Source organism: Capricornis sumatraensis, chromosome 22 (genome assembly GCF_032405125.1).
Source record: "Capricornis sumatraensis isolate serow.1 chromosome 22, serow.2, whole genome shotgun sequence".
In the NCBI taxonomy this organism is placed as follows: Eukaryota; Metazoa; Chordata; class Mammalia; order Artiodactyla; family Bovidae; genus Capricornis; species Capricornis sumatraensis.
The window spans coordinates 12,764,725-12,791,290 of record NC_091090.1 but is presented as its reverse complement, the minus strand read 5'-3'; the positions used below and the strand labels follow the sequence as shown (position 1 = coordinate 12,791,290).

General features: G+C 49.9%; 1 protein-coding gene across 1 annotated transcript; it reads left to right on the top strand.

The window, feature by feature from the left end:
- On the top strand, nt 1-26,150 carry UQCC2 (ubiquinol-cytochrome c reductase complex assembly factor 2). The gene is made up of 4 exons (XM_068960819.1): nt 1-142; nt 21,874-21,948; nt 22,713-22,782; nt 25,957-26,150. The coding sequence occupies exons 1-4, from the start codon at nt 5-7 to the stop codon at nt 26,082-26,084; spliced, it is 411 nt and encodes a 136-aa protein (XP_068816920.1). The 5' UTR covers nt 1-4; the 3' UTR covers nt 26,085-26,150.
- The last annotated feature ends 416 nt before the right edge of the window (nt 26,151-26,566 follow it).

The following is a 26,566-nucleotide window of genomic DNA, read 5'->3' as shown; positions in this document are numbered from 1 at the left end:
TAACATGGCGGCCAGCCGCTACCGGCGGTTTCTTAAGCTGTGTGAGGAATGGCCAGTGGACGAGACCAAACGGGGCCGGGACTTGGGCGCTTATCTGCGGCAGCGGGTAGCGCAGGCCTTTCGGGAGGGAGAGAACACCCAGGTGACCAGGCTGTGGGGCCCGCCTGCGGCGGGGAGGCGGTCGGGGCGAGGGGAGAGGAAGACGAAGCGGGGCGGGGCCACGAGCGGGCCGGCGGCGGGCGTGCGCATGCGCGCGCCTTTGCTGCCCGGGCGCACGTGCGCGGGAGCCCACTAACGCCCGAGGCCCCGCGGAGAGCGGGGACCCTGGCTGCTGCTGGGCGCTTTCACGGCTGCACTTTGCAGGCTCATAAAGAAGCTTTTTAAAATCCTGTAGCCTGGGACCGTTCGACCTTACTGAATCAAAATCTCTAGGGCTTCTGTTTTTAAACGCCCTCGATGACTCAGGGCGCAGCCAGATTGCCCCACGGCACCGGCCTTAGGTGATGGCAGTCATAGGCTTGTTGCTCCCCTGGACATGATGCCAGTACCTCGGAGTGTTGTTCAGTGACTGAGCTGTTGTCCAAGGACCTCCGCAGGATGCCCGCTAAGTCTTGGTGTGTCTCCTGGGCACCCGTAACCCGTGCGGCAGGTTTGAGTCCTCACGCTCAGCCCCTGTGTGTGAGTAGTGGACCTGTGTTCTTGCTCTCAACTCCAGGTCAGGGCTGCGGCTCTGGGATTTGTTCATTCACATAGCACGTGCTTATGGAGCACTCGTTATGTGCCAGGAACTGTGCCAGGTGCTGGGGAGACAGCAGTTAATTAGATGAGGTCCCGCCCACTTGAAATTTGCTTACGTCCTAGTTCAGGACACAGTAAGCAAGTAGACATACCTAGGACAGTCTAGATGAGTACTGTGATGGGTATAAGATAGAGTACCCTGGTAAAAGGGTAATATTAGGTATGATAGATAAGCCTTACTGAGGAGGTGAGACATAGATGAGGCCTAAGGGAAGACGGTGAGCCAACAGTGAAGACACCTGGTGTTCTTTCAGGCGGTGCAAAGGTCCTGAGGCAGGAAGCAAAAAGAAAGCCCAAGTGGCTGAAGGGTAGTGAGTGAAATGGCATTTGCTAAGAGGTGTGAGTCAGAAGAAGACAAGAGCCAGGCATCATAGGATCTTCTAGGCAGGCTCTGGTTAGGAGTTGGATTTTATCATAAATACCAGAGAGAAACTATTCTGGAGGCTTAGTCAGCCGGCTGATGTAACCTAATGTACTCTTTTTTTTTTTTTTTTTAAGATCACGCTGGTTGTATCAGTGATGGATTATAGGGAGGCAAGAATAGGAACAGCTGGAGAGGAGGCTCCGCTAGTAGCCCAGACAGGAAATGGTGGGGGCCTGGATATAAGATAACAGCACAGGAAATGGAAGTGGCCAGACTTGGGCTGCAATGTGAAGGTTGTATTAGCAGGGCTTTTTGATCTGTTAGATGTAGAGTAAAGGGGAAGAGGAACCAAGGATAGATTGTTTGGGCCTGAGCTGCTGGGTGCAGGTTGGTGCTGTTTATTGAGCTGAGGAAGAAGCAAGATAAGGAGCAGATGGGGTGTGGGAAGAGCATCCTGAATTTGGTGTTAGATGTGTTTAACTTGAGATGCGAAGTGGATTTACTTCCAAGTGCAAATATCAAGTTGACAGTGGGATATTTGAGCCTGGGGCTCAGGCAAGAGGTCAGATACATGAGATGTGATATGTACATACACACACATTCTGAAGAAATGACTTTTTTGAAATTTGGCCACAACCTGTCAAAGCAGGAACATTGCCTTTTTTGAACTTAGTCCAGCCCAGAGTCAAGCCAGCCACCCTGATGGAACAAGGACAACGTGCCCAGTGGCATCACAGGAACCAAGTGCTGACTGGGTGGTGGGCGTGGACAGGATGTCTGGTTCAGGGCTTCGGGAATGGGGCGAGGGTCTCACAACAATGAGGGCCTTCACGCTTATTCCAGTGGTCTTCACTGGCCCAGAGTATAAAGATCTTGAAGGCAGGAGTCATAACTATTCCAACTCTGCAAATCCCATAGTCTTTCTAGGGCTCTGCACCCCCTGTGTTTTCAGTGTGAGCTTCCTGAGAATAGAGATGGTGCTATTTTTATCTTTCTCCCCAGAGCGTCTAGCATAGTTCCTGGCACATAAAAGACACTCAGTAAATGAATGAATGGGTAAATAAATTACGATTATGGCTCATGAGAGGAACATCGCTGGAATGCAGCTGCAGATGAAGCAGATGTAGGTGGAGAGAGGTAGCGAAGAGCGAGGGGAATGTTTCTGTGTCCTGAGGGTGAGAATTAATTTGAGAGCTCACTCTGGGGAACTGCAGGAATGGCAGAAGAGGGACAGAACCTGGTCCTTATCACCGGGGAGGTTACGGTTGGGCAGGCACGTGACTTAACGCTGATAAAATTCAAGTGGTGAAACCAGCCAGCAGAGAAGCTGCCAGAGTTTAGACCCTGGGAAGGTGAGAGTCTTGACAGTCACCATTTGACTGTTAGAGTAAGAGGAGCCAGAAAAAGAGGACTGAGCTTTCTCTTGTGGGGTTGTCATCCCTTGCCATCACTTAGGGAGACGGTTCTGAAGAGTAGAAGGCCCACAGATTTGAGTCATGGCTGCAGATGTGACTCATGGCTTGGTTGATGGTTCCCGAGCCGCTGATGAACGCGTCCCTGGTAGAGTGAACCAGTGCATCACGATAGCAGCAGGCACATTACTCAGGACCACTGTCGTGGTCCCTCATCCTTCTGTCGCCTGAGAATGCTCCCAGGCTTTGTAAATCTTTACGGTAATTTTTAGAAGTAGTCCCTTGCTGGAATTGAGAACAGCGTTGAGTCACTCCCACTGACACCCCCGAATCATTTATAAAGACCTTGAGAAAGAAAGGTGGTTCATTAAACTGGCAGCCAGGGGCAGACATTCGACCCAGTCAGCTGATCGGTGTGGATCTCCCCCTTGGTTTTGCCAATTGCCGGAAAGACAGGACCAGAGTGGGAGGCTCTCCTCTGCAGCGTGTTTGTTCCCGTAGAGGGGAGCGACAGGCAGTCCTGCTCTCGGCCTCGTGGCTCCCTGCATCTGAACGGTAACGCTGAACGCATGCATGGCACACTCGTGTGCGTGAGCTCATCTAGTCTAATCCTTAGTGCGGCTGAGGTGAGGTCACCACTGCTATTGTCACTTTGCAAACAAATGAAATCAGAAAAGTGACTTATTTGCCTCCTGGACTAGTCCCTGGGAGTTAAGCGGCAGGACAGGGAGCATACTTTCCTTTGTGCCTGATCTTTCCTCAGCTCCCATTCCTCCCAAGTTATTTCTTCTTGTTAGAAAGGGGTCCTGTTCCCTGAACTTGAAGCCCTCCCTTCCCCTCATTTCCTGCTCAGAACCTCTTTGGCCCATGGACAGTTTGGGCAAAGAATGAAACACCTCTCAGTTTGCCCACCTGCTTTTCTTTGGCCCAACCCCTCCCTCCCCAGTGCACATGGGGAAAGACTGTCCTCAGGTGGGATAGGAGCACAGAAAAGCCAGAACCCCTAGAAAGCAAATTAATCCTTCAGACCTGAAGCCAGAGCACAAAAATAGCCGCCTCCATTTGTCCCCCTGCAGCTTGCCCTCTGGGGAATCTCATGGTCCGCTCCACCCTCAGCCCACCAAGAGGGAGGGGTTGGTGGGAAGAGAGAACACTGCTTAACACCTCCTTCATCCTCTGTTCTATTGTGCAGTTTTTTAAAGTTAATGTTTATGGATTTTGCCTCCTTTCAACAGTTTCCTTAAGAGCGTGCATGTTCCCTGTAGCACCAAGAGATTAATAAAAGAATCACAACACGGGAGAAGGTGGCAAAACAAGAGTAATTGTTGACTTAAGTACAGGGGAAGGCGCCAGCCCTTCTAATGAGTTCATTAGGCGCACAGGCGGCTTCCTGGCAGCGCCCACTTAACTAGAATGGGGCTCAGCTCGGAGGAGCCACCCAGGAAGGGGCTCACCCACCAGGGAGTTCTGTTCAATACCCAAGTTGAAATAATAGCAGCCCCGTTTGAAAGCAGTTGAACTTTTTTGGGGGTGGCGGTAATGTAGGTGATATATCCAACTCCTCAGACGGGAACTGAAAGGTTTTCTCTCCTGTTTTCTCTGTCATCCAGTCAAGGCCTGCGTCTGTGGCTCAGTGTGGCGTCTGCTGGCAGGGGCCGCCATCCAGCGTCGCCCACCGTGTGGCTCCTCTGGTGATTGAGGCATGACCTGAGGGCGGATTGTGCAATTTTTTAGTTGTAATATTGAGCCCACTGCAAAGTGGCCATTATGGAATTAGGCCTGAGAGGAAATGCAGGTATCTCCGTCTCTTTTTCTCCCCTGGTTCTGATGGAGCTGGGGGGAGTTAAGGTAGTGTTTAGACCAAGGCTTGGCAGTTTTCTAGGCGTGTTCAGAGATGTAGGTGTGCCCACTGGAGAGCTAGACTGCCCACCGCTGTCAGTGGGTCCCCCCTTAGAGATCTGAGGGTCTGCCTGTTGCCTCCTGGACTAGTGCAGCTTGGTGAGGCCTTCGCTCTTCTCTGATCGCCTGTGTCCCCCCGGCACCGGACCCCAGCACCTGCTCCGGCCCAGCGAGGGCCTCTCCCCACTGCCTCCTAAACTGGCCGTGATGTAGTCAGTTCTTTTTGTCAAGTATAGTTGATTTACAGTCTGTTTCAGGTATATAGCAAAGTGACTCGGTCATACATATGTATGTTCTTTCCAGATTCCTTTCCCTTAGGAGTCACTTCAAGATACTGGATATGGTTCCCTGTGCTGTGTAGTCATCCTTGTTTATCTGTTTTAGGTATAGTACTGTATATCTGTTCATCCCAAACTAATTTGTCCCTCCTCTGCTTCCCCTTTGGGAACCTTAAGTTTGTTTTCTATGCAGTAAGTCTGTTTTTGTTTTGTAAATAGGTTCATTCGCATCATTTTTTAGATTCCACAGATAAGTGATGCTTGTCTCTCTGTGACTGACTTCACTTAGGGTGGTAATCTCTAAGTCCATCCATGATGCTGCAGGTGGCCTTATTTCATTCTTTTTTGGTAACACCCCAGTGCGTGTGTGCACTGCGTCTTCTCTGTCCACTCCTCTGCTGATGGGTGCTCAGGCTGCTCCCGCGTCTTGGCTGATGGGAACATGGGGTGCGAGCATCTTTTCTAAGTAGAGTTCTAGTCTTTTCCAGATACATTCCTGGGAGTGGGATTGCTGAATCGTGTGGCAACTCTTTAGTGTTTTAGAAACTCTATACTGTTCTCCATAGGGGCTGATCCCACCAGCAGCGAAGGAGGGCTCCCTTTTCTCCACACCCTCTCCGGCATTTGTTGTTTGTAGGCTTTTTGATGACTGCCATTCTGACGCCCGTGAGGTAATCCGTTATTTTAGTTTTGATTTGCATTTCTCTTAATAATCAATGATGTTGAGCATCTTTTCATGTGCCTGTTGGCTATCTGTATTCTTTGGAGAAATGTCTGTTTAGTCTTTCGCCCATTTTTCAGTTGGATTGTGTGTTTTTTATTGTTGAGTTGTATGAGCTGTTCTGTATATTTTAGAAGTTAAGCCCTTGTCGGTTGCATCATTTGGGCGTATTTTCTCCCAGTCCATAGGTTGTCTTTTCAATTTGTTATAGTTTCCTTTGCTTTGCAAAAGCTTGTAAGTTTGATTAGGTCCTGCTTGTTTATTTCTTCTTTTGTCTATGTCTCTCCTAGGAGTTTTATAGTATCCTGTCTTAGGTTTAACTTTTTAAGCCATCTTGAGCTTCTTGTGTGTGGTATGGGGAAGTAATCTAACGTCGTTGATTTACAGGAGGGTGTGCAGCTTTCCCAACACCACTTGCTAAAGAGAGAATGTCTTTTCTCCATTGTATATTGTTGCCTCCTTTGTAGAAGATTAATTGACCTGTGTATGGGTTTATTTCTGGGCTCTCTACTTTGTTCCACTGATGTACATGTCAGATTTTGTGCCAATGCCATACTATTTTGATTACTGTAGCTTTGTGGTATTATTGTCTGAAGGCAGGGAAGGTTATGCCTCCAGCTTTGTTCTTTTTCCCCAGGATTGCTTTGGAAACTCTGGGCCTTTTATGGTTAAAGATAAATTTTAGGATTCCTTCAGTTTTGTGAAAAATATCATGAGTAATTTGATGGGGACCACATTAAATCTGTAGATTGCTTTGGATAACATGGCCATTTTAACAGTTTTAATTCTCCCAGTGCAAGAGCATGGGATATAGTTCCGTTTCTTTGAATCATCTTCAGTTTCCTCTCACAGTGTTTATAGTTCTCAGCGTATACGTCTTTCACTTCCTTGGTCAGGTTTATTCCTAGGATGTGTTTTGTTTTTTTGATGAGATTTTAACAGGATTTTTTTTTTTTTACTTTCTGATGTTTCATTGTTAGTGTAGAGAAGCGCAGTTGATTTCTGTACATTGAGTCGTGCATCCTACTTTGTTTTTGTCATTTAGTCACGAAGTCATGACTGACTCTTATACAACCCCATGGACTAGCCTGCCAGGCTACCCTTCCATGGGATTTCCCAGGCAAAAATAATGGAATGGGTTGCCATTTCCTTCTTCAGGGGATCTTCGCAACCCAAGGATCAAACCCACGGCTCCTGCATGGGCAGACAGGGTCTTTAGCACTGAGCTACCTGGGAAGCCCTACCTTGCTAATTTCATTTATCTGCTCTGGAAGTTTTTGTGTTGAATCTTATGGTTTTCTGTATGGGGGATCATATCTTCTGCATACAGTGACAGTTTACCTCTTCCCTTCCAATTTGGATACTTTTTATTTTTCTTGTCTGATTGCTGTGTCTAGGACTTACTATTATGTTGAATAGAAGTGGTAAGAGTGGACATCCTTGTCTTGTTCCAGGTTTTAGTGGGAATGCTTTCAGCTTTTCACTGTTGAGTATTACATTGGTTGTGGGTTTGTCATAAGTAAACTTTGATTATGTTGAGATATGTTCCCGCCATACCTGCTTTGATAGGAGTTTTTAATCATGAGTGGACATTGAATTTTATCAAATGTTTATTCTGCACCTATTGAGATGATCATGTGATTTTTGTCTTTTGCTTATGGGGTGTATCAATGGCACCCCACTCCAGTACTCTTGCCTGGAAAATCCCATGGACAGAGGAGCCTGGTGGGCTGCAGTCCACGGGGTCTCGAAGAGTCAGACATGACTGAGCGACTTCACTTTCACTTTTCACTTTCATGCACTGGAGAAGGAAATGGCAACCCACTCCAGTGTTCTTGCCTGGAGAATCCCAGGGACGGGCGAGCCTGGTGGGCTTCCGTCTACGGGGTTGCACAGAGTCGGACACGACTGAAGTGACTTAGCAGCAGCAGCACGCTGATTTGCGTATGTTGAGCCATTCTTATTAACTTTGGATGAATACAACCTGATGATGGTGTACGATCCTTTTTATGTGTTACTGGATTTGGTTTGCTAGTATTTTTTTTAAATTAACATTTATTTATTTCTGGCGGCGCTGGGTCTTTGTTGCCGTGCATGGGCTTTCTCTGGCTTTGGTGAGCAGGGAGCGCTCTCTGGGTGTAGTGTGCGGGCTTCTCATCGCAGTGGCTTTTCTTGTGAAGCACAGGCTCTAGAGCACATGAGCTTACGTGTTTGCGGCACACGGGCTCAGTACTTGCGGTACACGGACTCTAAAGCCTGCGGGCTTCAGTAGGTGTGGCACATAAGGTTAGCCGTCCCACAGCATGTGCAGTCTTCCCAGACCAGGGATCGAACCTGTGTCCCCTGCATTGGCAGGCAAATTCTCAACCACGAGACCCCCAGGGAAGTGCCGCTGGTATTCTGTTGAGAATTTTCACATCTATATTTATCAAAGATGTGGGCCTGTGGCTTTCTTTTTCGGTGGTGCCTTTGGTTTTAGTGTCAGGGTGATGGTCGCCTCATAGAATGGCTTCGGGAGCGTTCCCTCCTCTTCAGTCTCCTGGAAGAATTTGAGAAGGACCAGTATAAGTTCTTCTGTGTATGTTTGGTCGTATTCCCTAGTGAAGCCATCTGGCCCTGGACTTTTGTTTGCAGGGAATTTTTTTATGTTACAGCTTCTGTTTCACTTCTAGTGATCAGTCTGTTCAAATTACCAATTTCCTCTTGGGAGCCCCCTGGTGGTCAGTGGTTAGGACTCGGAGCTTTCACTGCCATGACCCAGGTCCAGTCCCTGGCCAGGGAACTAAGATGCCAGAAGCCACACAGTGCAACCAAAAAACAAAACAAATGACCTGTTTCTTGATGCAGCTTTGGTGGGCTGTGTGTTTCTAGAAACATCCATCTCTTCTAGATTATCCATTTTGTTGGCAGATAATTGTTCATGGTATCCTCTCACGGCTTCTTACATCTCTGTGACGTCAGTTGTCGTTTCTGCTCTTTCATTTCTTGTTTTCTTTGTTTGGGTCCCCTCTCTCCTTCTTGGTGAGCCTAGCCAGAGGTTTTCAGTCTCTTTTCTTCTGACTTTAGGTTTGTTTGTTCTTCTTTTTCTAATTCTTTTAAGTGGTATGTTGGATAATTTGATATTTTTTCTTGGCTTTTTGAGGAATACCTTCATCACTGTGACCTTTCCACCAAGAATGGCTTTTGCCGTGTCCCATAGATTTTGTCTGGTTGCATCTCCATTGTCATTTGTCTTAAGGTATGTTTTAATTTCCGCTTTGACTTTGTCATTGGCCCACCGGTTGTTCAGTATCCTGTTGTTTAGTCTCAGTGTAATCTTTTTTTTCCTCCCGTTTCTCTTTCTTTGGTTGATTTCTTGTTTCATGCTGTTATTGTCAGAAAAGATGCTTGGAATAATTTCTCTCCCCTTAAATTTGTGGAGATTGTTTCATGTCCTAGTAAGTCATCGATCCTAAAAATGTTCCACGTGCACTTGAACTTGTATTCTAATTTTTCGGATGTACTGTCCTGAAAATATCAATTAAGTCTGACTGTTCTCTTGCGTCATTTAGGATCTCTGTTGCCTTACTGGTTTTCCGTTTGGGAGATCTGTCCGTTGATGTCAGTTAGTTCAGTTGCTCAGTAGTGTCCGACTCTGCAACTCCATGGACGCCAGGCCTCCCTGTCCATCACCAACTCACGGCGCTTGCTCAGACTCATGTCCATCGAGTTGGTGATGCCATCTAACCATCTCCTCCTCTGTCGTCCCCTTCTCCTCCTGTCCTCAATCCTTCCCAGCATCAGGGTCTTTTCCAATGAGTCAGTTCTTCGCATCAGGTGGCCAAAGTATCGGAGCTTCAGCTTCAGCATCAGTCCTTCCAGTGAGTATTCAGAGTCGATTTCCTCTAGGAGTGACTGGTTGGATCTCCAAGGGACTTTCAAGAGTCTTCTCCAACACCGCAGTTCAAAAGCATCAGTTCTTCGGTGCTCAGCTTTCTTTAGAGTCCAACTCTCACATCCATGCATGACTACTGGAAAAACCATACTTTGACTAGATGGACCTTTGTTGGCAGAGTAATGTCTCTGCTTTTTAATACGCTGTCTCAGTTGATCATAGCTTTTCTTCCAAGGAGCAAGCGTCTTTGGCTTCAGTTACCATTTGCAGTGATTTTGGAGCCCCAAAACATAAAGTCTCTCACTGTTTCCATTATTTCCTCATCTATTTGCCATGAATTGATGGGAACAGATGCCATGATCTTCATTTTCTGAATGTTAAGTTTTAAACCAACTTTTTCACTCTCCTGTTTCACTTTCATTGAGGGGCTCTTCAGTTCTTCTTCACTTTCTGGCACAAGGGTGGTGTCATCTGCATATCTGAGGTTATTGATATTTCTCCCAGCAATCTTGATTCCAGCTTGTGCTTCATCTAGCCCGGCATATCGAATGATATACTCTGTATATAAATTAAATAAGCAGGGTGACAATATCACCCTTGATATACTCCTTTCCCAGTTTGGAACCAGTCTATTGTTCCATGTCCAGTTCTAACTGTTGCTTCCTGGCCTGCATACAGATTTCTCAGGAGGCAGGTCAGGTAGTCTGGTATTCCCATCTGTTGAAGAATTTTCTACAGTTTGTTGTGATCCACACAGTCAAAGGCTGTGGCATACCAATAAGGCAGAAGTAGATGTTTTCTGGAACTCTCTTGCTCTTTCGATGATCCAACAGATGTTGGCAATTTGATCTGTGGTTCCTCTGCCTTTTCTAAATCCAGCTTGAACATCTGGAAGTTCACAGTTCATGTACTGTTGAAGCCTGACTTGGAGAATTTTGAGCATTACTTTGCTAGTGTGTGAGATGAGTGCAATTGTGCAGTAGTTTGAACCTTCTTTGGCATTGCATTTCTTTGGGATTGGAATGAAAACTGACCTTTTCCAGTCCTGTGGCCACTGCTCAGTTTTCCAAATTTGCTGGCATATTGAGTGCAGCACTTTCACAGCATCATCTTTTAGGATTTGAAGTAGCTCACCTGGAATTCCATCACCTCTACTAGCTTTGTTTATAGTGATGCTTCCTCAGGCCCACTTGACTTCACATTCCAGGATGTCTGGTTCTAGATGAGTGATCACACCATGACGATTATCTGGGTCGTGAAGATCTTTTTGTGCAGTTCTTCTGTGTATTCTTGCCACCTCTTCTTAATATTTTCTGCTTCTGTTAGGTCCCTACCATTTCTGTCCTTTATCGAGCCCATCTTTGCATGAAATGTTCCCTTGGTATCTCTAATTTTCTTGAAGAGATCTCTAGGCTTTCTTGTTCTGTTGTTTTCCTCTATTTCTTTGCACTGATCACTGAGGAAGGCTTTCTTATCTCTCTGTGCTGTCCTTTGGAACTCTGCATTCAGATGGGTGTATCTTTCCTTTTCTCCTTTGCCTTTCACTTCTCTCCTTTTCTCAGCTGTTTGTAAGACCTCCTCAGACAACTGGTTCGCCTTTCTGCATTTCTTTTTCTTGGGAATGGTCTTGATCACTGCCTCCTGTACAGTGTCACAAACCTCTGTCCCTAGTTCTCCAGGCCTCTGACTGTCAGATCCGATCCCTTGAATCTAGTTCTCACTTCTGTGTGATCGTGAGGGATCTGATTTAGGTCGTACCTGAGTGATCTACTGGTTTTCCCTACTTTCTTCAATTTAAGTCTGAATTTGGCAATAAGAAGTTCATGGTCTGAGCTGCAGTCAGCTCCTGGCCTTGTTTTTGCTGACTGTATAGAGCTTTTCCATCTTTGGCTGCAAAGAATATAATCAGTCTGACTTCAGTATTGACCATCTGGTGATGTCCATGTGTAGAGTCTTCTCTTGTGAGGGTTTGCTATGACCAATGCGTTCTCTTGGCAAAACTCTGTTAGCCTTTGCCCTGCTTTGTTTTGTACTCCAAGGCCAAATTTGCGTTACTCCAGGTATCTCTTGACTTCCTACTTTTGCATTCCAGTCCCCTATAATGAAAAGGACATCGTTTTTGGGTGTTAGTTCTAGAAGGTCTTGTAGGTCTTATAGAAGTGTTTAACTTCAACTTCCTCAGCATTACTGGTTGATGTCAGAGGGGTGTTAAAATCTCTTGTTAGTGTTGTATTCCCATCAGTTTCTCCCTTTATGTCTGCTAGAATTTGTTTTATTTATTTAGGTGCTCCTATATTGGGTTCATATCTATTACTAAGTATATCTTCTTCTTGTATCGACCCTTTTATCATTATGTGGTGTCCCTGGGCATCTTTCTTTATGGCCTTTGTTTGAAAGTCTCTTTTGTCTTACGATGCTGTGACCCCCACTCTTGTCGTTTCTGTTTGCATGAAATAGTTTTTCCATCCTCTCACTTTCAGTCTGTGCTTATCCTTCGCCCTAAAGTGGCTGTTTAGCATGCTGCAGGCTCTTGTTTTATTACCCAGTCTGCCATTCTGTGTCTTTTGATCAGAGCACTTAGTCCATTGACATTTAAGGTAATTGTCTATAGGTATGTATTCATTGCCGTTCTAAACCTGGTTTTCCAGTTGACTTTGTGTTGCTGCTTTGTTCCTTTCTTTTTGTTTTTCCTTTTATGGTTTGATGGTACCTGTTTGCTTTAGACCAGTAGTCGTATAAGCTCAAATGCATCAAAAACAAAAAAATCCACACTTTCTTATTCCGCTTTCCCAAATAAGAATGCTGTGATTTTAATGTCCTGTTTTACATTTTCATGTTCATCCTTTTGTTGTTCATTGTGGTTATAATTGCTTTCACAAATTTTTTTCTGTTTTTTTTTTTAATGTATGTTTTGGTTTATTTAAGTGATCTACAATCCTTTCATATATTTTGCTTTTTCTATTGTGATTTTCCCTTTCCTAAAGGTTCTTGCTTCTCTTCTATTCAGAGAAGACCTTTCAATACTCTCTTCAGGATAGGGCTAAGTATTGCTGTATTCTTTTAGTTTGTGCTTGTCTGAGAGTTCCATTCTCTCTCCTTCTATTGTAAATAATGATCTTGCTGGGTAGAGTACCCTAGGTTGCAGGTTTCTGCCTTTTAGGACTTTGAATATATCTTGCTGCTCCCTCTGGCCTGCAGAATTTCTACAGAGAAATCAGCTGATACTCATGGGGGTTCCCTTGTAACTTACTCTCTTGTTTTTCTCTTGCTGCCTTAAAGAGTTCTCTCTTTATCTTTTGCCATTTTAATTATGATACGTCTTGGTGGGTTCATCTTATTTGGAACCCTCTGCTCTTCCTGTACTTCGATATCTGTTTCCTTCTTCTGGTTTGGCAAGTTTTCAGCCATAATTTCTTTAACGTTCTTCTCAAATCCTTATGCATAGATTGGCATGCTTTGTATCCCATAAGGCTTATGTGTTGCTTTCATTTTTTTTTTTCCATTTGTCTTTCTGCCGTTCTAACTGATTTCTGTTATTTTGCCTTGTTGACTAAAAAGATGTATAATGTGAGAGTTGCCAGTTGTGTTCTATTTGGGGCAAAAGGAGGACTGCTGGGACAGATAGCTCTGATAGCTATCTCTCAGATAGCTCTCTCAGATAGCTCTGAGAGACTGCTGCAAAGAGGCAGTGGCTTAGATCAATATATAAGATTTTGGTGAAGGGGGAGTTCAATGCAATTAAGTGCTTACTTTACCAAAGGATTTCTGCTTGTCAAGAGGAGCTGATGTCACCATGAAGGGACTTAGTGCTTTTCTAGATATGAAGAGATGCAAGGGTTGGGATTGTAAAATCAGTTCCTGCAAACACCTTACTGTCTAAAGACCTGCTCCACCAGCTGCCCTGGAGCATAGAGTGCCCCCTCTCCACCCTGAACTCCCCTCAGGGCGTGTGGAAGGTCAGCAGCTGCAGCAGCTCGGGGTCCCGTCTCCACAGAGGCAGACGGCAAAGGCCTGTGGTGGTGTTCAGTTGATATGCTCTTGGCAAATGCCGGTTCGTAGTTGACAGTCTCCCAGATCACTTATTCATCCTTCTGCATTACTTAGTTTGCTGTTACTGCCTTTAGCTTCGTTCCCATCTCGGCAATTGAGTTCTCTGATTCTGATTGCCTCTTCTTTATGATCATCGTTGTTCAGTCCCTCAGTCGTGTCCGACTCTTTGTCAGCCCATGGGCTGCAGCACGCCAGGCTCCCCTGTCCTTCACCATCTCCCAGAGCTTGCTCAGACTCATGTCCATTGAGTCAGTGATGCCATCCAACCATCTCATCCTCTGTTTGCCCCTTCTCCTCCTGCCTGCAGTCTTTCCCAGCATCAGGGTCTTTTCCAGTGAGTCGGCTCTTCTCATCAGGTGGCCAGAGTATTGAAACTTCAACTTCAGCATAAATCCTTCCAATAAATATTCAGGGTTGATTTCCTTTAGGACTGACTGGTTTGATCTCCTTGCTGTCCATGGGACTCTTAAGAGCCTTCTTCAGCACCACAGTTCAAAAGCATCAACTCTTCGGCACTCAACTTTCTTTATAGTCCAACTCTAACATCTGTACATGACTACTGGAAAAACCATGGCTTTGATTAGACGGACCTTTGTTGGCAAAGTGATGTCTCTGCTTTTTAATACGCTGTCAAGGTTTGTCATAGCTTTTCTTCCAAGGAGCAAGTGTCTTTTAATTTTGTGGCTGCAGTCCCCATCCACAGTGATTTTGGAGCCCCCCCAAAATAAAGTCTGCCACTGTCTCTGTTGCAGGAAGGGGGACCCCTTCCAGGGCCCAAAGTGGGCTCTTGTCTAATACTCGGAAATGAATTATCCAAGGAGACACACTAGCTGACAAAGCAAGAGGCTTTATTGGGAAGGGGCGCCCGGGCGGAGAGCAGTGGGGTGAGGGGACCCAGGAGAACAGCTCTGCCACGTGGCTCACAGTCTCCGGTTTTATGGTGATGGGATTAGCTTCCGGGTTGTCTTTAGCCAGTCGTTCTGCCTCAGAGTCCTTCCTGGTGGTGCACGCCTTGTTCAGCCAAGATGGATGCCAGAGAGAAGGATTCTGGAAGGTGGTTGGGCACATGGTGTCCCTTTTTGACCTTTCCCAAACTTTCCCTGTTGGTGGTGGCTTATTAGTTCCGTGTTCCTTACCAGGGCCTCCTGTCGTAAAACTGTGGTGGCTGGCCAGGGTGGGCAGTTTGAGTCAGTGTGCTTTCCCTAACATTTCTACTTTTTCCCCACCTGTTTGCCATGAAGACTGGATGCCCTAATCTTAGTTTTTTGAATGTTGAGCTTTAAGCCAGCTTTTTCACTCTCCTCTTTCCCCCTCATCATGAGGCTTTTTAGTTCCTCTTCACTTTCTGCCATTAGAGTGGTATCACCTGCATGTCTAACACTGTGTGTTAGTCGCTCAGTCGTGTCTGACTCTTTGTGACCCCATGGACCGTAGCCTGCCAGGCTCCTGTGTCCGAGTAGTTCCCAGGCAGGAGTACTGGAGTGGGTTGCCATTTTATCTGAGGTTAGCTCCTTGTGACAGTTATCTGCATTTCTGTCCATCGCCTTTCTTAATTCCTTCACCATTTCTTTACCTTTCTTTTGAACCCAGGACCTGGTAGACTGGAGAGGTGTGTTTCATTGTTTGGTCTTTTAGGGGATTTCTCTTGTTCTTACATTGAGAATGGTTCCTCTGCTTTTTTATTTTACTTAGATTACTGTGACTCTGAATCTAGAGAAAACGGTCATCCACTGTGATCACGAGCAGCTGGTTTTAAATGGGACCATCCCTCTGTGGCCTGTGTGAGTCGAGGATTTTTGGTGTGAGGGCTGCTTTGTCACGGATGCCTGCCGTGTCTTTCCTCACGCGTGCTGGCCCGTGCCCCCTTGACGGCAGTGTGGCTGCTGTTGTGGCGACCACAGCCTGCCCTGGGTGCTGGGCAGGGCCTCCTCTTTGCTTTGTGCTCATCACAGCCCTGTTAGGGGCAGGGTCTAGTCCCCAGCTGTTGGAGTAGAAGCCCCAAATCCAGTTGCAGGCTGTGCCGTGAGGTCGGTGGGACTGGCGTGCTCCACTGGAAAAGGAGCTGCTGTGTGTTCCTCCGCAGGAGTTGTCTCCCGGGACGTGTGCGCCGGGGCATTTCCTGTCACCTGTTGTTCATGCTCTCAGAGCACACTGTTGTTGGCACTGCCCTTGGCCCCACCTCTGCTGTGGGAGTACCAGAAATCAGCTCAGATGTCAGCCCCGCTCCCCTGTATGCCTGCTCCAGCCCTGCCTCCGCTGGGGGAGCACCATTAATCGGCTCAGATGGCCCCTAGATGCTGCTGCCGGCATAAATTTGCTGGTCACTCACCCGCCAGGAGTCAGCTCAGACTGCAGCCCCGCCCCCACCTGTGGGCAAGCTACTGGCACTTGCACACTCCCAGAGCTCGGGGCAGAGCTGTGCCCACTGCGACACCCTGAGAACAAGGTTGCTGTGGCAGGCTTGTGCTGTTCCCACCCCCACGTTGAAGGGGTGGCTCCTGTGGCAGACCTGGGCTCTATCCTGACATGCACCACCCCCCTGCCATTGCAGCTCAGACCACACTGCAGGCCCTGTGGACTGCCTCTGCACAGCCCAGGGGAGCCCTCTGAAGGCCCAGTGCCTGCCGCAGCCATTCTCCACGCCAGCAGGCGTGTGTCCTGGGTGGCTGGGAAGTGCAGCAAGGTTGCCCGCGCTGTCTTGCTTGTCTCCCTCTTCCTGCCTTCCACAGGCCGGCACTGCACTCTCCTCTGAGGCTCCCTGTCTTCCAATGGGCCTCCCAGTCAGTGCAGGGGCTTCCCAGGGTAAAGGAACCTTTTCCATTTGAAATGAAAGCTTCTTCCTGTCCTGATTCCTTTTATTTTTATTTTTTCATCCTATTCAGTTATATGGTGATTGTTCTTACAGCTTTGGTTATATGAGATCTTCTGCCAGTGTTCAGTGGGTATTCTGTGAACTTGTTCCACATGGAGATATTTTGATGTATTTGTGGGAGGAGATGAGCTCAACATCCTCCTATTCCGCCATCTTGACCTCTGCCCCCAGTGGTTTTTTTTTTGGCTGTGCTGAGTCTTTGTTGCCACTCAGGATTGTCTCTGGTTGCAGCGCACGGCCTCCTCGTTGCAGTGTCTTCTCTCTGTGCCCAGCATGGGCTCTAGGGCACGTGGAGTTCTGGCGCGTGGGCTCAAGCTGGAGGCGCCTGGGCTCGGGGGTGGTGGCGCCTGGGCTCGGGGGTGATGGCGTGTGAGCTCGGAGGTGGTGGCATCTGGGATCGAGGGTGGTGGCGTGTGAGCTCGGAGGTGGTGGCACCTGGGATCGGGGGTGGTGGCGTGTGAGCTCGGAGGTGGTGGCACCTGGGATTGGGGGTGGTGGCGCATGAGCTCGGGGGTGGTGGCTCCTGGGCTCGGGGGTGGTGGCGCGTGATCTTCGGGGGTTGTGGCCTGTGGGCTCGGGGATTGTGGCGTGTGGGCTCGGGGGTTGTGGCATGTGGTCTTCAGGGGGCTGTGGCACGTGGTCTTCAGGGGGCTGTGGCACGTGGGCTCGGGGGTTGTGGCGCGTGGTCTTCGGGGGTTGTGGCGCATGGGCTCAGGGGATGTGGCGCGTGGGCTCGGGGATTGTGGCGCTTGATCTTCGGGGGTTGTGGCGCGTGGGCTCGGGGGTTCTGGCGCCTGGGCTCGGGGGTTCTGGCGCCTGGGCTCGGGGGTTCTGGTGCCTGGGCTCGGGGGTTGTGGCACGTGGTCTTCGGGGGTTGTGGCATGTCGGCTCTGGGGTTGTGGCGCGTGATCTTTGGGGGTTGTGGCGCGTGGTCCTCGGGTGTTCTGGCACGTGATCGATCTTTGGGGGTTGTGGCGCATGGGCTCGGGGGTTCTGGCATGTGGGCTCGGGGGTTGTGGCACGAGGGCTCGGGGGGTGCGACTCTCAGGCTGTGGAGCACAGGCTCACAGTGTGGCGCACAGGCTCAGTCGCTCTGCGGCATGTGAGACCCTCCCAGATCAGAGCTCACACCCGTGTCTCTGGCATCAGCAGGTGGAGCCAGCAGGGAAGCCCCTCGGTGGTTCTTACCCTTTGAGAACCTCGTGCCCTGTGGCTGAAGGTGCAGACACAGGGCTTGTCAGGAATCTGGTGGCTTCCCAGGCCTTGAAGCACTCCTTGGAGCCACTTACGACCCTGGACCGTGCTTGTCCCCTGGTTTTTCATGCCTCTTCTTCCCAGTGCCTCTGATCCCCATTCCACCGAGTCCAGCTCTGAAGTCTGTACTCCTCAAAGTGAGCGCCTCTGACTCTATCACTCTGAGCTGTCACTGCAGTGAAACCCAAACCTTCCCTGCCACACCTGCCGTGGGAACCAGGCCTCTTCTCTAGCTTCTGCCTCTGATCTCCTGTAACTCTGGCACTCAGTTACAGTCTGTCCTGGTCATTTTTTATTTTTATTGTGTGTGTATCTTGTCTCAGCTTGATCGTCAACTTCTCTGGAGCTGAGGCTGGGTCTTTATGTCCCCTGGCAGCCGCCTAGCAGAGCACTCTACATAGTAGGTGCTCAAGAAAGATTTTCAGTTGAACTCAAAGGAATAGACTCCCATAACGGGATGAACTCATTTCGGAAGTTCACTACCAAGTCATGGAAACCTTCTCCATAGACCCTCCTGCACTGAGTCCAGCCCTACCTTAACTGCACTGAGTCCAGCCCTACCTTAACTGGCAAAGCAGTCGGCAGCGCCCTTTCCCGAAAGTGCTCATGCATCCCTTTGTGTGCCGAGAACAGGGGCCGCTGTGGCAGCTGCTGTCACCACCCGAAACTCAATTCTGAAAATCGAAATGAGTGCCTGCGGCAGCCGTGTAGATTCGTATGTGTAAAAGTTTAATATGGTAAAGAGAAATTTACTGACGACTGAGCAGGGGAAATGCAAAGGCAGTGAAAATAGAGCCATCGAGGACACTTTGTCAGCTGAACGTCTATTTCATTCACATTTAGGGAGCAGAGCTGGATTTCCCACAATGTCCCTTGCTGCCTTTTTCAAACCCAGTGCTGCTGTTAGTCCTGAAATGTCCGTAATCTCATTAGGTGTGAATCAGAATCAGGTAATTTAAAGACTGTCTGTGAGAATGTTTCCTCAAGTGCACAGTACACCTCCTCAGGGGAAAGTGTGTCAGAATTCAGTGTTTGTGCTGAAATCTGTGAATAAAGTGTACGATGTGGGCGTGTGGTAAGGCTTCTGGAATTAGAGAATTGTTTCTATTGATGTACTTTTAAGTAGTAAATAAGACTATTTTGTAATTGCCAAGCTTGGGTTGGGTGTGACTAGAAGCCCAGGATTGGCCGTGGCTCCATCTCTGCTAAGGCGGCAATAACTGGCCAGAAACTGCCATACCTCCGCTCCCATCACCTCCACTGAGCTACCTTTACGGCCTTGTATAGACACCTTCTGACAAGTTCATTTTTTGGTGGTTGGTCATTTAGAGGTGATTGTCAGATTATTCAGTGAGCTCCAGACGTTACGGAAAGTGTCTGGGAGACTGTCTTTTTAACACTGAAAGACTTTTGAAAGGTCGAGGGAACCCAGAGGGTCGCCTTGCTGTTTGAACGGTGCACTGCAGGGTGACCCCTTCCCCTCCCTGTCCCTCCCCTCTGCTCTCCTGCTCTGCCAGAGGTGGGAAGCGCTGGGCAGCAAGGGGACCTCCTGCCCTCCCCCCAGGGTACAGAGGAGGTGGCTGAGCAGGCCTCCAGCCCTCTGTCACCATCGCACTCAGAGGAGGGGCAGGCGGGGACTCCTGCTGGAGGGACCCTGAGGAGGATGCAGCATGCCGGCGGTCTGTGCCCGGGGGAGCCAGGCGGGGTGCTGGCCAGAGTCACACTGTGAGAGCTGGGTTGGGACAGTGGTCAGTGGTGCAGGAGGGGAAGATCAGAACGCGGGGCCTGCAGGCGGGGAACAGGTGCTGCAGGCGGCCACTCACCTGGCAGAGACAGGGTCAGTGTGTGATCTCTGCTGGGGTGACCGTGGAGCACTTGGGGCCCACTGAGAGCCATCAGGGTCAGGACTGGAGCGGAGCTTCGGCAGTCACTTCCGCCTCCAGCCATACCAGCAGCACTGATCCACCGATGTCCCCTCCGCGTGGGCACGAGCCGGCCCCGTGCCTGGAGGGCACTACCCGCCCCCGCCAGGATCCCAGGTGGGTCTTTCTGGCTCCGCCAGTGGCGTCGAGGTGCCCTCCCCATGCCCTCACTCCGCTGTCGCGGGGCTCATCCTGAAGTCTTCTCTTTGACCTGGTAGTGCAGTGAAGGCCTGTGTCTACTGTAACTGTTGACTACTAATAGTAACCACCTTCGCTAGCGTCCCAGGCCCTGAATTCAGAGCAGTTCAGGCGTTACCTCACTTACTCTCACATCACCCTCAGAAATAGGGAATATCGTTATCTTCCTTTTAAAAGAAGGGTTAATTTGGCCAGTATGCTTCAAAAATGTCAATATAGGAAAGACAAAGAAAGGCTGAGGTGTCCTGGCTGCAAGAGAAAGAAATGTGGCAGGTAGTGCTGGAGGCGAGCCTAAAGTACTGTTTCCCTACAAGGATTTTTACTGAGACAGTTGACAGAGTTGGAATATGGACGCTGGGGTAGATAGAAGTGTTGTGTCAATGTTGAATGTCCTGAATTTGCTCATGGTTCTGTGGTTATATGAGAGAATGTCGTCATTCTCAGGAGATTAAGTGTCAGGAGAGAGAGGATGATTTGCCCGATAGCCCAGAGCTCCTAAGTGACGGGATCCAGACACGGTGGCTTGACCCTGCTGCTGCCCACAGCCACGGACACCTGCTCCAGCATGGGCGGGGCGTACCGGAGTTCTCGTCAGTTTAGAAGTGAACACATCCATCCAATTGCCTTGTGACAGTCTACACAGCCGTCGCTAGAAGTCTGGCTGGTGTTACTCTTTTTCCTTTTGCGCCTTGCGCCTTCTGTTCATCCGCCGTCTGGTTAGCTCCTAGTTTTGCACGCCCTGCCAAAGACAGAACGTTCAAAATGCTCTTCCCGCAAAGTGCGCACTGCGGGTTCTTTTCCAGCTGGACTTTGTCTGAAAGCGCTGCCCTGGGGAATCAGAACTCAGTCACCGGCCTGTTTTTCCATCCGTTCTTTCTTTTCAGCCCTTTAACCCTGATCCATTCAAATAGTGCCTTTGGTTATTATTCAGCAAACGCTGGCTGCCTCCTCAGCCCGTCACCTCTTCTCTTCTGACGTGGCTGCCCGGGCGTCCTGCTGACAGGTGGCCTGACCTGGGGGTGGAGCGAGGAGGACTCGGTGACGGGTTGTCTTCTTTGTCCGCTGTAAAGTGGGGACGCTATCTGGCGCGCACGTGGAGGCAGAGCAGAGCTCCCTTTTTAACACTTACCTGCTGACTTATTCATGTTCTTTCTTCTTCGAGAGAGGATTTAAGTTGGAAATTCTGGGAGAAAATATTGAAGAGAAAGTTTCATTCTGGGGAGCTTTCAGAATTCTTGGCAGAATGACCTAAGGAACTGTAGCTAAATACTGGCAAAGGCAGAAGGAAGGGAAAACTAGGAAGAGGCATGAAAGGGGAAAGCCCGTGTCTCCTCCGTGTGTCGCCCTTCCTCCCTGGAATTCCCGGGGGCCACCTCCCTCCTCTGTCTGCAGGGCGTCCTTCTGCCCCGCCCTTCCTCACAGCGCCTGACGCTCTCGGTTCTCCTCAGTTCACCTGTCTCGTCCTAAAACAAATTCAGCAGCTCCCTACTCACCACAGGTGAAAGTTCAGATGATTTTTTTTTTTGGCCTTTCATAAGAGAATCTGTATTGTGAAGGTTTAACTCAAAAAGCTCTCTTTTTTGTTCCTGTGCATGCTCAGGCCCGCAGCCAGGCGGCCCGCTCTGAGGCATAGGCGGCCCCTCCACCGGGAAGGCCCGCTCCACCCTCCCCAACTCCTGTGCCTTCTGCAGAGCCCTGCTTAGCCCCACGTCCGTCACCTGCCGACCACTGGGGCACGCGGGAACGCGCCTGCTCTGCCTTCTCGCGGCCCGCACTGCCCCCGGCACTCCTGCCAATGTTGGATTTTTACTGCATGCCTCCCGCCTCGGTGGCTGGCTGATTCACACATCACGGGTGCCCCACAAATGTTGATTTGCCAGTTGAGTTTTTCTGCAGGTTGGGGGGTTGCTGAGGTGGAATCATTATTCCAAAAAGGAGATTTCTGACAGCAGGACCTGTGGTCGGAGAAGCCAGCGCAGAGCTGCAGGCCTGCTTCCTGGGAAGGCCTGGCTTAGGTGGGGTCCTTGGTGGGGTCCTTCCTCAAGGTACGCGCTGCAGGCCTGCTTCCTGGGAAGGCCTGGCTTAGGTGGGGTCCTTCCTCAAGGTACGCGCTGCAGGCCTGCTTCCTGGGAAGGCCTGGCTTAGGTGGGGCCCTTCCTCAAGGTATGCGCCGCAGGCCGGGTTCGGGCAGGGCCCGTTTGCTCACTCTCTCAGGGTTCTTTGTTTTTCAGATTGTGGAGCCTGAAGCCTGTGATCAGATGTACGAGAGCTTGGCACGCCTCCATTCAAACTACTACAAACACAAGGTGAGTGGGCCACAGGCTTTTCTGTCCCCAGCCCTCTGACTGGAGACAGCCAGTAAGAGTGAGGGAAATCTGATTATATGATGTTTTGTGTAGAATTGTGGGTTTGCTACTTTCAAATGTAACCAGTAATTTCAAGCCAACTAAGGCACTTGGTAGAGGCTTTTAGATCACCTAAATGAAAGCTGTTGGCAATTTTGAAGAAAAGCCACGTTTTGTATGCCAGGGGGTGCTTCTGGGCGTGTCTGACAGCTGTTGGGTCTCGCACAGATTTGCCCACCCTCCTGCCACACTGGTGACAAAGTTGAGGTGACCAGGAAGTCCTGTCAGAAAACGCTGGGCCTCTCCTCAGCCCTGACGTGTCTGCTGTCAAATTCCACTGTGTTTCTTCCCCAGTCTTGAAAAATGTGCTCAGTAACTCCACAAATACACATGGCCGAAGGCCTAGTCTGCATGAAAAGGGGATTTCTCCCAAATCCTCGTGACCCAAAGTATGGTCTGGGAGCAGCAGCATGGCACTGCCCGGGGGCCCCTCCCAACCCAGCCTGGGTCTCCAGAGGCTCAGGCGCCAGCTCGCTTCAGAGCCGCGTGCTCGCCTCAGAGCCGGGATGGCGCTGGTGTGGCCTCCAGGTGGCGCTGCTCCCCTCCCTCTGGCCTCTGGACACCCAGGGCCTTGCCCTTGAGAGCTCGCCTCTCTCCACGATGTGGGCCCTGGGTGTGCCATGAAACTAATCTCTTCCCCCCTTCCTCTCTGCCCCTGTGACCAGTACCCTCGCCCCAGAGACACAAGCTTCAGCGGCCTGTCCCTGGAAGAGTACAAGCTGATCCTGTCCACAGGTATGGGAAGCACAGCTGCTGCTGTTTCTGGTTGGTTTGCAAATGGGTTTTTGAGTGGCCACAGGGAATCATCTAATAAGACAGCTTTGCTTGATGGAAAGTCTTGTGGAATAGCCCACAGGAAATTCTGAAGCTACAGGGCTCATGCTTTTTGGTCATAGAATATGGAGAAGGTCAAAGGCGTTATTTAAAAAAAGCAAATTTATCTTTAGAGCTTTTAAATTCAAGACTGGGCAGCAGGGAACAGGGGAATATGTATTTGCCAAATGGAAGTAGTTGAAATCAGGATGGAAGGAAAATAATTTTATTTTTATGGTCCTAAGAGGGCTTTATAAACAATGAGGGTTTTAATTAAAACAAAAAGCCATTCAGTGGACGTGTATGGGGACATGGACTGCGGGTTAGATACGGGTTTAACTAGGTTTGTTTTGGAGTCCTTGACAGACCCTGATTAACAAGAAAGGAAATACCCTGCCTCGCCCAGCCCCTCCTTCTTCCCCATCTCCATTGTCACTGGAGGGGCACGTGGCGGGTGGTGGCAGGGGGAGCCTGGGTTGAAACAGGCAGGTTCTGGAAAATTACTATTTTTATTGCCAAGGACACTGCATTTAAAAATAGGCTAACCTTTTCTGGGAGGCCATGGCCCTGAAACATTTGCCTTCTGGTACTCTAGAAATTTCTGTTTCCTATTTCTCTGGTACCCTTCAGCCACTAAGGTTTGAGGATTTAGGCTTCCAGAAAACTCTTAGCCTTCTGAACAGATTAAAACCTAGTGTTGTCATCTGCCATTGTGTGTTGACCCTGATCCTATTTTTATTACAGTACTCTCTGAAAAACTAGGGTAAAGATACTTTGGCCAGGCAGAATTACTTAATTGGCAATTTTATGTATATCCAAGTGAATATATCCCCATGTCCCCAGGCCCATGTAATTACAAGCTTCAATGCACAGTGTTATTGTGAGGACCCCAAAGAGTTTAAGCAAAGTTTGAACTTGAAATCAGAATAGAAAGGAATTCTAGAAGCTCAGCCTCTGCCCTTTGTTAACCCTCGGGACGCTGGGTTGGGGGAGAACAGGGACGCCAAGAGGGGAGACGCAAGACCTCCCCAACTGGCCTGTGCCGCAGCCTGTTCTGGGACGGCGGGGAGCTCAGCCTTGGGAAATTGGCTGATGAGCTTTCACAGCAAGCCTCATACTTCTGTTGTGACTCTGGAATCAGGTTACCGACTGTCTCCTCTGGCAGGCCCGGAGAGCACCTTGCGCTGTCTGTAGTGAGGGTCTGAGGGCCTGGAAACGCTGACATGTGACCGCATGTCCGTCCCGAGTGTGTCCACCGTGGGGTGGGGTCCCTGGAGTCTCTGAAGGAGCGTCAGGGCTTGTCAGGACAGGGAGCCCACGGCATCCCGTTTTGTGCCCCACGAGGCAGTCTGGACTTCTGGAAAAGTCGGGGTAGGATGCTGGGCTCGTGGCTGGGGTACAGTGCAGGTCCTAATTTAGTCGGGAGTCCACTGACAATAATTGTAATAATGTAAGTTACCTTTTTGTTCAGAACAGGTATTCTTTTTTCTCCATAAGTTTCATTAAGAAATGGAAATCCAGGCTATGAATATTAATGTGAAAATCTAAATTTAAAATATAAGTAAAATTAGGTATCATAGAACTTTAGCCCTGGAGAGACTTTAGACCAGTGGTTCTCAACTAGGACGCGATTTTGCCTCGAAGGGAAACTGGCAGCGCCTGGAGACCGTGTTAGTTGTCAGGCTTGGCAGGAAGGGGCAGTTTGCTACTGCCGTCCGGTGGGTCAAGGCTGAGATGCTGCCACAGTGCCGGGTCTGCCCTGCAACAGAGAGCTCCCTGGCCCTAAACCTCGCTGGTGCTGAGACTGAGAAGCCCTGCCCTGGTCACTGAGGGGTGGGGAGGAGGGGTGGATGTGTGTTTCTAAATAAAGGCCCCTCTGCCTCCTGCCGCCTTCACGTCTGTGAAGATGGCCACCTTTTCTTGAATGTGGGCCAGGTGCCAAGCACATCACCTCCATTATTTCCTTTAAAGGTCACAACCTGTGGGGCTTCCCTGGTGGCTCAGCTGGTAAAGAATCCGCCTGCAATGCTGGTGTCCTGGGCTCGATCCCTGGGTTGAGAGGATCCCCTGCAGAAGGGAACAGCTACCCACTCCAGCATTCTGGCCTGGAGAATTCCAGGGACTGTATATGGGGTCACAAAGAGTCAGACCCGACTGAGCAACTTTTCACTTTTCACTGGAAGCTCAATGGTAAAGAATCCTCCTGTCAATGCAGAAGCAATGCAGGAGACACGGGTTCGATCCCTGATCTTGGAAAATCCCCCGTGCCTCAGAGCAAGTAGGCCCACGAGCCACAACTGTTGGGCCTGTGCTCCAGAGCCCGTGAGCCCGTGCTCTGCTACAAGAGAAGTGCCCCCAGTGGGAAGCCTGCACACTGCAACTAGAGAAAAGGCCACACAGCAGCAAAGACCCAGCACAGTCAGAAATCAGTGAAATTACTCCAAAATACAGCTCCCAGCTTCTGAGGAAGGTGTTTATGTCTCCACTTCACAGATGAGGAACCTGAGGCTCACAGATGAGGAACCTGATTGCTTGAGGGGACCCAGTGTGGAAATGGTGGGTGGGGACGGGGGCCCAGGCCCAGCTCCCTGCTGGAGTCGAGGGTGTCTGCTCATCCCCGTGGTGTGGGTGGACGTTAAGTGCCTGGGTTCAGACCCCAGCTCTGCCGCTTCCTGCCGTGGAGCCTGCTCAGGTTCCCTTACCCGACTCTGCCTCAAGTCCCCACATCTGTACAACGGAGACAGCCCCTGTGGCTCAGGTCGAGTTTTGTGTCGAGCCTCAGGATGCGTGGGTTGCAAAGCTGACACAGCAGCGCCGTGTCCTGGCTCAGGTTGGGCAGAGCGGGCCCTGCTTGGATGCTGCATGAGGACCACGTGAGCAGAGGCCGCTGTCAGGACGCGGTCTCGGCACACCAGTGCTCATCCACACTCGCGATATTTGTCTGTTACCCTGCTTGGCTCGCTTCTCAGAAGTTGGGGCTGTGCACATCCTTTTTTTCTGTGAAAAGAGGCATGCCTGTATGGCGAAAGCCCTTGAGGCCGGCCTGTGTAATGATTTTGCACTTCACCTGTTTTTTGTTGTGTTCTCCTTTTGCAGACACGTTGGATGAGTTTAAGGAGATGAATAAAGGCACGTGGAAGAAGCTGCAGGAGAAGTTCGCCCCCGGGAGCCCCGAGGGGAAGCACACAGCCTGGGCGCGGGCCCTGCCGCGCCCGCGCACCTAAGCGTGGGGCCGTGTATGTTGCCACCGTCAATAAAGCGCCCTGATTTCCCCATCCTCACGGCTCGGGAGTCTCGTCGGCCCTTCACAGAAAGGAAGCCTTTGTTTCTCTAGAGAGCTGCGGCCTGAGAAGGGATGCAGGTTGAGCATCCGCCCACCCTCTGGTCAGGCTCGGCGTCCCTGGGAGAGGAAGCACGGGTCTGCGTCTGGGCCTGAGAGGGGAAGGGGACAGGGCCTCTGGGCAAGGTGCTTCCTGCGCGGCCACGAGGCCCCCACCTGCCAGCAGGGGTCTGCCTGGCTCTTGGCAAGGTCTCAGGCTCCCTTTTGTTGTAGGCGCTCCTGGGGGAGAGCCAGACATAGTGGCAAGCAGCGAAGAAGCCATCCTGTCCCGCCGCCAACAGAAAGCGGCAGCGCCGCATGGCAGAGGGCTGCGGAAAGCCTGCTCGGCCCTCTGCCCCAACCTCATGGAACAGCCGCGTCACAGGT

Bases quoted from the DNA above. Each gene is read 5' to 3' on its own strand.
- UQCC2 (XM_068960819.1), top strand. From the start codon at position 5: ATGGCGGCCAGCCGCTACCGGCGGTTTCTTAAGCTGTGTGAGGAATGG. The intron at 143-21,873 runs GTGACCAGGCTG...TTTGTTTTTCAG, and splicing joins GGGAGGGAGAGAACACCCAG to ATTGTGGAGCCTGAAGCCTG. The intron at 21,949-22,712 runs GTGAGTGGGCCA...CCCTGTGACCAG, and splicing joins CAAACTACTACAAACACAAG to TACCCTCGCCCCAGAGACAC.